Consider the following 12,308-nt stretch of genomic DNA (forward strand, 5'->3'; position numbering starts at 1 on the left):
AGATAATAGGAAAATTTCCAAACATTTGTAAAGTAAACAACATACTTTTAAATAATCTATGTGTCAAAGGGGAAGTCTCAAGGGAAATAAAAAAAAATTCACAGACCTGAATGAAAATAAAAATAGAGTATGGCAAAATTTATGGGACACAGATAATGCAGTGCAGAGAGGGACATTTATAGTACTAAATGCATACATTAAAAAAAGTCTCAAATGAATAACCTAAACTTCCACCTCAAAAACCTAGAAAAAGAAGAGCAAAATAAACCCAAAGCAAGCAGAAGGAAACAAATCATAAAGATAACAGCAGAAATTAAAAACCTGTTAAGCATGGAGTTGGCTTTTGAAAGATCAATAAAATTGACAAATCTCTAGCTAGACTGACACAGACAAAAAAATCAAAGACACAAACTACCAACGTTAGGAACAAAACACGGGATATCACTACAGACACCTCAGATAGCAAATGGATATTAAGAGAACACTACGAAAAACTTTATATGTAAATTCACATAAATTTGAAAACTTAAAAAAATTCACCAATTTCTGAAAAGCACAAAGTATCCCATCTCACTCAATATGAAGTAGATAATCTCATTAATCCTACAACTATAAGGCAGCCAAATTTATAATTTTAAAATCTCCAAAAAAAAAAGAAATCTTCAGAACTAGATAATTTCACTGGAGAATTCTACCAAACATTTAAAGAATTAACACCCTATGCTACATAATCTCTATCTGGAAATAGAAGATGAGAGAACAGTTCCCAATTCATTATGAAGCTAATATTACCTCCATACCAAAACCAAACAAAGACAACACATAAAAAAGAAAGCTAAAGACCAATTTTCCTCATGCATATAGAAGCAAAAATCCTTAACAAAATATTAGTAATTAGAATTAATATATAAAAAGAATTCTATGCTATGAATAAGTGTGATTTATTTCATGGATACTGGCTGGTTCAATATTCAAAAATCAATGCATTCCATCATATTAACATGCTAAAGAAGAAAAATCACACGACCATAACTTTGGGATCTAGGGCTCGGCAAAACACTGTTAAACTTGATGACACAGGCACAATTCATTAAAGGAAAATTTGATAAATTGGACTTCATCAAAGTTAAAAATTTGTACTCTGAGAAAGATTGTTATGAGGATGAAAAGACAAGCTACAGAGTGGGATACAGTATTTGCAAAACACCTACTTGACAACAAGCTAGAATATATAAAGAACTCTCAAAACTCGCCAGTAAAATGCAAACAATCCAATTAGAACATGGGCAAAAGACATGAAGAGACATATCACCAAAGAGGATGTACACATAGCAAATAAGCATACAAAAAGATGTGCAACTTCATTAGCCAATGCAAATTAAGGAAATGCAAATTAAGACCACAATGATATGTCACTACCAGAATGGCTGAAATGAAAAATAGTGACAGTTCCTAATTCTGGGGAGGGTAAGGAAAAACTGGATCATTCATATATTCTTATTGGAAATGTAGAATGGTATAGCCACTCTAGAAAGTAATTTAGTAATATCTGTTGAAAAATGAACATAGAACTAACAGTAATAATGGGCATTTATCCCAGTGAAATGAAAGCTCATGTTCACACAAAAACCTATGTACAAATGTTCATAGTAGCCAAATTCTTAATTAAAAACAAAATGGAAACAATCCAGATGCACCTCAATGGGTAAATGGTTAAAAACACTGCAGTCCATTCATACCATGGTACTCAGCAATAAAAAGAAACAAACTATTGAAACATACATAACTGTAGAAAATTATAGTAAGTGAAAAAAGCCAATCTTCAAAGGTTACATACTGTATATACACATATGGTGTCTATATAATTTATCTAGTATTCTTGAAATGAAACAATAGAGAGAAATAAGGAGTACATTAGTGATTGGTCAGAGTCTCTTAACTGTATTAATGACAATATTCTGGTTGTGACAGTGTATTATAGCTTTGCAAGACGTTACCTTGGGAGAAATTAAGAAAAGGTACATGATGGGAGAACTTTGTATATTTGCATATGAACTACAATTTTCTCAAGAAAAAAAAAAGAAAAAAAAAAAGAAAGAAAGCTACCAAGCTATGAAAAGACATGAATAATCCTTAAGTAAAAATTGCTGTAAAGTCTGTAAAAGCTACACACTGTCTGATTCCAACTATATGACATTCTGGAAAGGGCAGAACTTCAGAAGACAAGAAGAACAGAGCAAAGTAAATGATGGTGTTTTATAACAGTTTCCTAGGATTTGTTTGCCAGCCCTGCTGAGTTCTACAGGGAATATTCACCTTCATTTATTTACAAGTGTTCGGAATCTTTGTTACTGTGTGCTTGGAACATGGAAAGAGAAGCTGGGTTAATTTTCAGTGTATTTTTCAGTATACATATACATATATATGCATATTATATACTGAATATATATATTCACTCATATATATTCAATATATTCTAGAGGAAGTGACACGGTGGGCTGTTACAACTTTTTGTTTCTATAATCAAAACAGCAATTCCCTTTAGATCACAAACGACACAAGAAACAGTATTGCTTATACTAACATAGTGCAATCACTATGGGAGGGGCAATCGCCTTTAAATGCTTCTCAAAACAATTTAATTAGCAATGAAGAGAGACAGAGAGAGAATGAAATAATAACACAAAAAATTGAAATCCACAGATTTTTTTCCATTAACCTTTTCCAGAAATACATATTCCACATAATATAATTATATATTCCAAATAATGTTTTTAAACAAATTTTGGTTTTTCTGAAAAACTTTCAATGGGACATTTTCAGGAAATGAAAAATGCCCCAAGGCAGGCAGCCACTAGAAAATGCAGAGATGACAATCTTCATAGTAATGGAATCTTTCTCCTTACAATTAAGACCACAAGCCTTTTCCATAAAGAAACCAAAACAGAAATGCAACTTTTTTCTTCCTCCTCATTTCTGTTACTGATTTGTGTCATTACAAACAGTTAAATAAAAATAGAGGTGTTAGGATAAAGGACTGACATATTATTATTACCTTCTGTACATTCTAAAATTTCAATCTACAGCATAAGTCTAATTTTGTGACTCCAGACGCAAATTTGAGAAAATGTTTTTTATCTTGTTTCCCTTTTCCTAATGGCCCCTAATATTAGCTGATACCACCAACCTTTCTGAAATAGCCACATGACATAATTAGATTCCATCCTGCTGGCCTCTGTATTTGATGGTAGTCTTCTAGGGTGGGTTTGACAGGAGTTGATCCGCTTTGTGATTGATTCAGAAACAAGTATGTGACCTGACTCAGGCCAATGAGAGTGAATATCAGGACTTGTCTCTGTAAATATGCCAAGGATGCTTTCTGTATCCTGCTGCATCAAAACATGGAAGTATATCATCCAGGAAACTTTTGGCAGGTACATGGTAGAGTATTGAGCCATGCTTGGGATGAAGCTCATCCCAAGGAAATCAAAACAAAGACAGAGAAACAGGAGAATCCTTGGTGGCATACTTGAGTTGCTAGATGAAGAAGCTCTACGAGATCACCTCTGAACTTTTCAGATATGTGAGCCATAAATTACCTTTATTGTTTAAGCTGGTTGGCTTCTGACTAAGAACCTGCTGGTGTAGTTATTCTCTCTAGATTTTCATCTCACTGATGTAGGTCCAAAAAGTATATTAGGATTGGGGTCATAAGGATGAGTGAATAAGGCCAGCCAGAGAGCCCAGAAGTGGGGGCCTCAAAGAGGAAAGAGAGCAGAGAGCAGAGCTATAACAAAAATGGATATACCCTGGCCACAGACTCATCTGGTTTCTAAGAAACATTCACTCCTTTTTAGCAAAGCACTAGAACCATCATTCAAGCTGCTACAAGGAATAGATGCTCAGTAAGAGCCACGAGGAACTTTCAGGGTCAGGGTGTACAAAGAAATTACCAGCTGATACAGTCTGTTATTACTAGCAAATTTATACCATGAGAGAGGGGAAGTAAGAGACAAAAAGGAAAAAGGAGAGAAGGCACACAAAATAATAGCCCAACCTCTTATTCTTTATGCTCCATTACACTTCCTCTAAGTCTACATTTTCTCCCTTTGAGAACCCATCTGTGACTTTGAGTGACCATCTGACAATATTAAGGATCTCTGGAGCCAGAAGTACTAGGTGATAAGTCAGTGCTACAGCAAGCTTGTATGTGGCTCAGAAGAATCAAATGATAAACTTTCAAGAATTCTGTGAGCCAGTAGTTAACTTCAACGAACACAACCATATTAAAATTTATATAAATAGTATTTAAATAAAGTATATTTAAAACAAAGCAATAAATACTCAAAAAGTATTACTTTCTACTACTTTTTGCCTTTGTTTTTTACTGCTTTTTGCTATTATCTGTGCTCCTGATGTTATTTATATCTATTTGTATGTGAATAATGGAAATACTATATAATGTATTACTGCACATCTTTTTCTAATTCTGCATTCAGTGTCTTCTTGATGGTAGCTTGAACTTGGCCATGGTGGGAATATTTATACCATAGAAATTGGCAAACTCTACAAACCAAGGCATTCTACCCCCTAAAGAACCAGTTTTTAAGTATTTACTAACAAAGACCTAGATAAAGGAATATGTTAAGTCAACACATTCTGCATAAAGAAACAAACAATGAAAGGCATATCTAAATTCTCCAAGGTTTTCTTCCCTTCCCTTCCAGTAGCTAACTTTATTAGGTAAATGGAGCAGGAGTTCCAGACCATCTGTGAGTTGGGGAATCTAATATATGAACACTTTCATTACTGAAACTTTCAGAGTGAAGAATACTGTCAACTGAGCACATAGAATTCAAGTTCAGCTGTTCTCTGCCCTTTATCGCAAACCCGTCTGCAGGGTCTTAACAGTGTGTTTAATCTGGATGCCTGATAAATGATATAACTTGTTCAGGATACATATCTTTGCCCTGATGGATTAGAAGGTTGTCTTTGTGGCATTAGATCATCTATTGAAAATAATATTACTAGGCATACTTTCCTATTGATGTCATTTATAATCATCCAGAATTTTCCCTTTATTCTTTAAAGATTCTATAGGATTTGAAATATAGTATTTTGCTACTATTTCAATTATTTATGAATAGTTGATTATTTAATTATAATTTGATATAGATACATAACTGGAGGGTTTTCACCATAATCAAATTAATTTCCACAAAAATCGTACAAGTTTTAATCTGCTAGAAATATTAAATAATTTTTACTAATATTCTTCCTCAGTAGTGTTCTCAAATGTAAAATATTTTGTGGTTAAATTAAGATCCAAAATCTTACATTAAAAAGTTCAAATATTTTGGGGCACCTGGGTGGTTCAGTCAGTTATGCATCTGACTCTTGATTTCAGCTCTGGTCATGATCTCACTGTTCCTGGGATTGAGCCCCAAATTGAGCTCTGTGCTGACAGTGCAGAGCCTGCTAGGGATTCTCTCGCTCTCTTCTTCTCTCTTTGCCCCTCCCCTACTTGTGGGTGCACAAGCTCTCTCTCTCTCTCTCTCAAAATAAACATTTTTTATAAGTTCAAATATTTGGTTTTTGAGTATACTCTCCTACTTTTCATACTGAGGAGCTCCATTACTGTGAGTATTAGAAACCAAATGGAAAATTGCATTTTATTGAGAGAATATGTAATCTTCGAAAACATGAACAGTTCCTTTTTCAAACCTTCTGTCAGTGCATAGTCTTATGAACAAAACTGGACTTCAGTTCCTCCAAAGGGAAACATTCTTTTTTTTCCACATTTATTTCATAGGTTGACATTCTGAAACTTCATCAACAATGATTGATTGTGCACAGGTAGTCCTACATATTTAAGATGAAATTTTGATCATACCAAAAGCTACATATTTAGTTAGACCCATGAATCTAGTTCATAGTCTATAAAGATACCACTTACACATAATTGTAGTAAGACAAAAGATCTTTTAAATCTACTTCCCCACGATTCCCTGGCAGTTGCCATTCTGGTGGAATAGACAAAAAGCGTGAAGGGAAGTTAATGGAAATTGACTTGCTTTAGGGTGGTCCTATTGATTTACTAAGAAGTCTTAGGCCATATATTTTCTCTGCACTTGTACAGGTCTCTTCTGACTGCTTATAGATGGCCTGTTTTAATTGAATATAGTCCATAAAATATACTTTATTTTAAAATGTAACAACCATATACACATATTACATGAAAGATAATAGTCCAGACTGTGATTTTGAATAATGCCGGGAAAGTCTACAATTGATAATGTCAGTAATAATTTTCTTTACATTAAAAAGTTGATTTTTAAAACCTCTGAGATTCTTTACTTTCCTATTTTATATCTCTTTGCCTTGATTTGAGTTCTAAGACTATTTTGCAAAGTTTTCAAAAACTTGCCATTAAAATATTATTGTTTAATAACTATAAATTTATAAACATTTAAGAAATGAGATTACCAATGTATTGAATTCTGCAATTTGAATTATGCAACCATTTAGGACTGTTTATGAGATGTACTTGTAGAACATTTTAGAATGAAAAAGACAAGAAGGAAATTCAGATGATAGTATACATATAGTGTGGCTGGATTTATTCACTGTGATTTCAACTTGGGTATTAGCTAAAATTTAACCTAGCTCTCTGCAGCCACTTCTCTGAAGGGTCTTATTAGAACATTAAGAACCTATGGCATGCTCAGAAAATCTATGAATTTACAAGATGTTACTGCACACCACTTTTCAAAATGAAACATGCTTTTTTCTTGGAGTTTTGGAATGCTAATGTCAAAATTGAAACTAAAGAAAACTAATAAACTTGTACACTGAAGCATTAGGTTAAAATCTTTTTCTCCCACATACTTTTTGTATTTTGTCTCTGGTATTTAAGGCCTTCTTGGTGTCCTTATTTTGACACTGATGACTTGGTTAATTACAGTTTAAGATAGGCTGATACAGGAAAAGCAAAAAGAATCTTCACAGTCTTCCATCTGAATTTCTAGATTTTATACTCTGTACTTTTCAAAGTGCCCTTACAATTTATGCCAATATTATCATCGTCTTTGTTATTGGTGGAGAAACTCAAACACACTGATGTTTGACTTTGGCACAAAGTTCAGTAAATTAGAATCATGGAATTTTAGAATTAGATGTATTGGTTGGGGCGTCTGGATGGCTCAGTTGGTTGAGTATCTGACTCTTGATTTCAGCTCAGGTCATGATCTCAGAAGTGTGGGATCAAGCCCCACATCAGGCTCTGTGCTGACAGACCCTGCTTGGGATTATCTCTCTCCCTTTGTCTCTGCCCCCCTCCCCCACTCTCTCTCACTCTCTCTCTCTCAAAATAAATGAATAAAAGCTAAAAGACAAGAATTAAATGTATCAGCAAATCCAACTTCCTCATGTTCAGATGAGCAATCCGACGGCGAGTCTGGAACCCAGGGCTCCTGGTACCCTATCAACAACAGCACTCCCTTTAGAACCTGGGCTTCCTGTTTTCAGACCACAAAGCTAAACTCTTTTCCTGAAGTCACCAAAACAGTCTGCTCAGTCCTCTTTTGTGTGCCGGGAAAAGCTATTCACCAATCATGAGGGGAAAAATAAAGAACATAAACAGAAAACATACCAAAAAAGCCTTCACAGCACCCTAGTGAAAAAACTGTAGGGTGACTGAAGCAGCCTTCTGAGGCACTGTGGTCTTCCCTGTTTCTGAAGTTCTTCTGAACTGTCTGTTATATCTGTGTGTAAGACCAGGGCACAGCATATGCACAGTTCTGCTTATGGCTATTTTAATTACAATTCTTTCCCCACGCCTCCTCCCACTTCTGGTCAGATGCCAGTTATTCTAGAGAGCCTCCCCTTCTTTTATTCTTATTCCCCCTCCTCTTTTCTCTGTCAACTTATTACTCCCCTATTACTCACAACTCATTTTATGCTTCCCTATCTCTCTTTCTCCTCTCCAGTAGTCAAGTCTCAATGAGTTCCTGAGTGAGAGAAAAACACGATTTATACTGAAGAATATTGACCAATTAGGGATAAACAGCACAGGGCTGGTGTCCGTGAAACTTTTATAAGCCAAGTTTTCTTTCCCCCACAACTAATTCATGCACAGATAATGGCAAAATATTTTTGCGTTTTTGTCTTTTAGAATAGCACTTGTTAGATGGCAGCAACATGGCTCTTCATACTCCTGTAAGAAGCACAGAAGTTTTGTATCACAGTAGTAACACAAGACTACTACCGCTGTCAACTCTACTCCTTCTAACATTGATGATGATGGTCATGATATAATGATAAGGATGGTCAATGTGAAAGTACACAGCCTTAGTGTCAGAGAATACTCTCTATTAATTATTTGTTGGGAGTGTGGTAGATTTGCTGCTCATGCATAATTTGACACCACAAATGTAATGGATTTATACTGAGTTAAAATTTAGGGCATAATCAGTAGAGGCTGGAAGCTATCTACATTTTTACTTCTTCTATACAGTTCTATGTATTTTAGTCTACAGGGATAGGATTGCTCATCAATTCTTTGAGGTTGATTCTTCTTCAGATGAAATGAGTACTCTGATATAAAACTCTCCTTATTTGATTCTTACATTTTTCTACTGTTTAAATCTCAAAGGCTCACTAGCTATAGTCTCTCCCAGACAACAAGAACTGGAGTGAACTTCCAGTTCATGTTAAAAGACAACACATTTAGTCATCTCATTGCCACGTTTCATTCTCTTCCAGGCTAAATGTTTTTGAAGAGTGATGTAAAAAAATAAAGAAGTTATAACACACAACAGAAAAAAGTCCTGATGCACAAGGGGAAAAGGAGGTGGGAGAAGGACTTGAAAATATCCTTCTCTGTTCAGTTTTATAAAAGAAAATGCAATCCAAGTTTGATTTACTTAGTCTTATTATTAAGATAAAAACAGTTGAATGTTGTATCTTAAATTATCCAGATTTTTACTGCTGTGATGTATTTGAAAATTTGGAGGATTATTCCCAAGAAGGCTTCTCCGCAGTCTATGTCGCATCTCTGCATCCAGGATATTTTCCTAGCTCCAGATCTCTAGACGCTGTATCATATACAAATAGTAAAGTTCCACATAAGATATCAGAGGAAATAAGAGAGGAAATAAAATAGGGAAATTATTTAAGCTATTTCTTAACGTACTACAGCTATTTTATCTGAGATGAGTTAGGAAAGTCTGTGATCATCCTGTGTTATCTGGATACTTGACCTCCAAACAAAGGCAGAGCATGTGACTCCACTTAAGGGGGCTGGAAATCTACCCGTGACTTGGGAGGAGGCTTCCACAGACTTTTCATGGCCAGGACCTACTGGTGGTAAGATAATAGTTTTGAGGGTCTTTTCCCCTTGAGATATAGTTGTATTTTTTCTTTATATTTCATAAACATAAAAGTTATGTTGTAAGAAAAAGAAAAAGATATTCTTACCCTTGTAGGTCTATGGCAGGACTAACATAGAGTAGAATCCAACACATGATTTAAACTGGGAATACATTAAATGGATCAATTGATTAATTATTGTGCTGCAATTAGAAAATAACTTATCTCAGCTAGTTGTAAGGTAAATAATTTATTCTCAAATTCAAGTGTTCACCCCTTTTTCCTTATTGATCAGGAAAACTATAAAAACAATTTCAAGTAAATTACCTGAAGCAGGAAATATAAAGAAGCACAAAAATTTAAAAGAAGTATGAGTTTTTGAACTGAACTGATACAAGTTCAGTTCTGGAATCTGGTTCAGAATTATTCTCACTGTATTCCAAGCTAGTCTAACATCATAGTAAAACTAAATTGAATCCAGTATGGTAATTTTGTATTGCAAAAGATAGAAAATGAAACTTAACAAGACTGTTTAGATATGACACTGTGTGGGGAGTCAAGTTCAAAAACAATCTTTGATTCTATTCAGTGTGAGTTATGGAAGGTAAAATATGAAAACACTATACTTACCCCTGTACCCAGCTGCCCTCACCAGATATCATGCCTTTAGGTCTCGATAGTGTTCAGGTGAAAGGTTACATTCCTTATCAATGGAGGGGAAATAAGGAAGCATTCTGAAAACCCCATAGATATATCTGGAATGGCTCAAATCAGCCCTTAAAAGCCTCTGAATACTTTACCTATTCACTTTTAATTGATACTATCCTTTGCTCACAAAGTTGAATTTCCTTTATAATAATCAAAATGCAATGTATAAAGAATTGCTTTCCAGAGTTATTTGCTAGAACTTATGGAAAAGGAGAGTAGAATATCATCTTGTATCTAATTTATATTAAGTTTTGGGGGGCCATATGCTTTGAGACTACATAAACTTTACATTTCCTTAAAAATTATAAATAAAAGTAGATTTCTACAGAAAAATGTCTTAGTAAACCAATTACTAAATATGAAGACTGGTTTCAGAGTTGGAGAAATTCACAACATGGATTCCAACTTAAAAGCTTTCATACAAAAAAGATAATAGAATATATTTTGAATGTTTTATGCAGTATAAGGTAAAAAAAATCAAGATATGCCATGCAGGTTGGACCATCAAGATAAATATGAGACCTGGCCAAAAAAAGGAATTAATTTATAATGTGAAATGTGAAAGGCAAGCCAAACAGAATGTACATCAGCTGTCAGATTGCTTCATTCCTTTAGAGCAGTTGTTCATCTGAAAATAGCTTTCAAATGAGAAAGGATGACTACAAAAGGATTAGTTACTATAGGCTTTTCTACACCCCCTAGAGCTCCAGGTTTGTTATGACAGAATAGCAAGGATTTAAAGGAAGTAAACTATAGAATATTAAATAACATCAGGAAGGATCTATGTTAATGGTGAGCTATGTTAATGCTACAAAGGATTTTTATTGATACCATTTCCATGGATTTCCTTCATGATGGCTGATGCTTGCTGTTTTCTCTGCTTCACCATGGTATTATGTGAAAGCATGGTTTTTTGTTCCCTATAGAAAATAAAGGAACATTATTGAAACATCGTGAAGAACTTGTCTGGAGTGTTTTATAATCATCCTTTTGAAAGACAGCATCTTTGTTCTGTATTAGGAATTTATCATTGCTTCCTACTGAGTGACTTTAATATGTATTCTCTATCTAGTGACAGAGCATGTTACTCATTGACAGGCAAAGTCACACTGTACAGAGGATAATACTCAGAGTTTCAGGCCCAGTCTTATCTATACACTTGTACAATGGTCACCAGGCAATGAGAAACAATGAGAGAGCTGCCTCCTTTCCCCTCCCTCTCTCTTTTCCACAGTTTATTTTAATTTGTCATTATTTCCTTATTGGCCTTCACTTGTACCAGCATCACAGTACATCAATTCCAGCAAACTGTAAGAATGAAGAAAGGACACTAGATTAAACCAGGACTCTTTGGTGGTGACATTTTAATATTGACATCAACAGCTGCCCTTTAAAGCAAAGAATGCCCATTTATGAGTCACAACTCTGAACCTCCTTGGACAACTGACTAATAAAACATTTTAGGAAACAATATACTCACCTTGTTCTTAGACTGTGCTTTTCAGCAGGGTTGAATCCCAATTTGTGGAGGAAAGAGTGGAGATGGAGTATGGATGGCACTTGGGCCCAATGGTTTTTATCCCTGAGCCTGGGACGGCATGGTCCCTAGCTCTGACTCAAACTGGGGACTGAGCCTTTCTGAAGAGACTGGCATCCAGCTGACATCAACTGACTATATATAGCACCAAATACTTCAGCTACTCATATCTTCCTGGCGAAAGGGAGGAACAGAGAAAGATTAGGTTTTCTCCATTGTGCTTCTAGTTTGAGAGATGGTTGAATGAACATACAGAAAGTTTTTATGGAGCACCTTCTCTTCGAGAAGATAGTAGCCAAAAGGGATTTTGAAAACTTTTTGACATGTAGATCTCATGCTACCTCTAAATTGAGGCGGCAAGAGACACATAACATGAATGAGAACAGAATGATAGATCATTAACTATTAAAATGAAAGTCTGGACAATAATATCTACAGAGTTTCAAGAATAAAGAAATCAATGTGGAGTGGAGTCATCCCTTAAACAGGAGTGAGAACAGATGCTGGGTTCAGAAAAATGGGTAATATTTGAATGCTGAGGCAGGTGAGCACTTTGAAATGGTGTTAAAGTTGAGCCATGAAGCTATTTGAGTAAAAGCTTAGACTCATAACTGGGTCACACTTTTTGAAGAAACCCTGTGAGGAACAGTGCCTACAAAGTTGACTAATCTTTGCAAGGTCTGGAGTCAAGGAA

The 12,308-nt window shown here is 35.0% G+C and overlaps 1 protein-coding gene across 1 annotated transcript in view; it reads right to left on the minus strand.

Moving 5' to 3' along the window:
- Window positions 1–11,725, minus strand: part of MYOZ2 (myozenin 2) — a 41,519-nt gene extending 29,794 nt beyond the window's left edge. Inside the window, exons 1-2 of the mRNA XM_040474972.1 lie at window positions 11,558–11,725; window positions 10,909–10,997 (exon numbers count right to left, since the gene is read on the minus strand). Of these exons, the coding sequence (XP_040330906.1) occupies window positions 10,909–10,984 (76 nt within the window). The 5' untranslated portion in view covers window positions 10,985–10,997; window positions 11,558–11,725. The remainder of the gene's footprint in view (window positions 1–10,908; window positions 10,998–11,557) is intronic.
- Between the last annotated feature and the right edge of the window lie 583 nt (window positions 11,726–12,308).

Source organism: Herpailurus yagouaroundi, unplaced genomic scaffold (assembly GCF_014898765.1).
Source record: "Herpailurus yagouaroundi ecotype Mexico unplaced genomic scaffold, PumYag 28, whole genome shotgun sequence".
Classification (NCBI taxonomy): domain Eukaryota; kingdom Metazoa; phylum Chordata; class Mammalia; order Carnivora; family Felidae; genus Herpailurus; species Herpailurus yagouaroundi.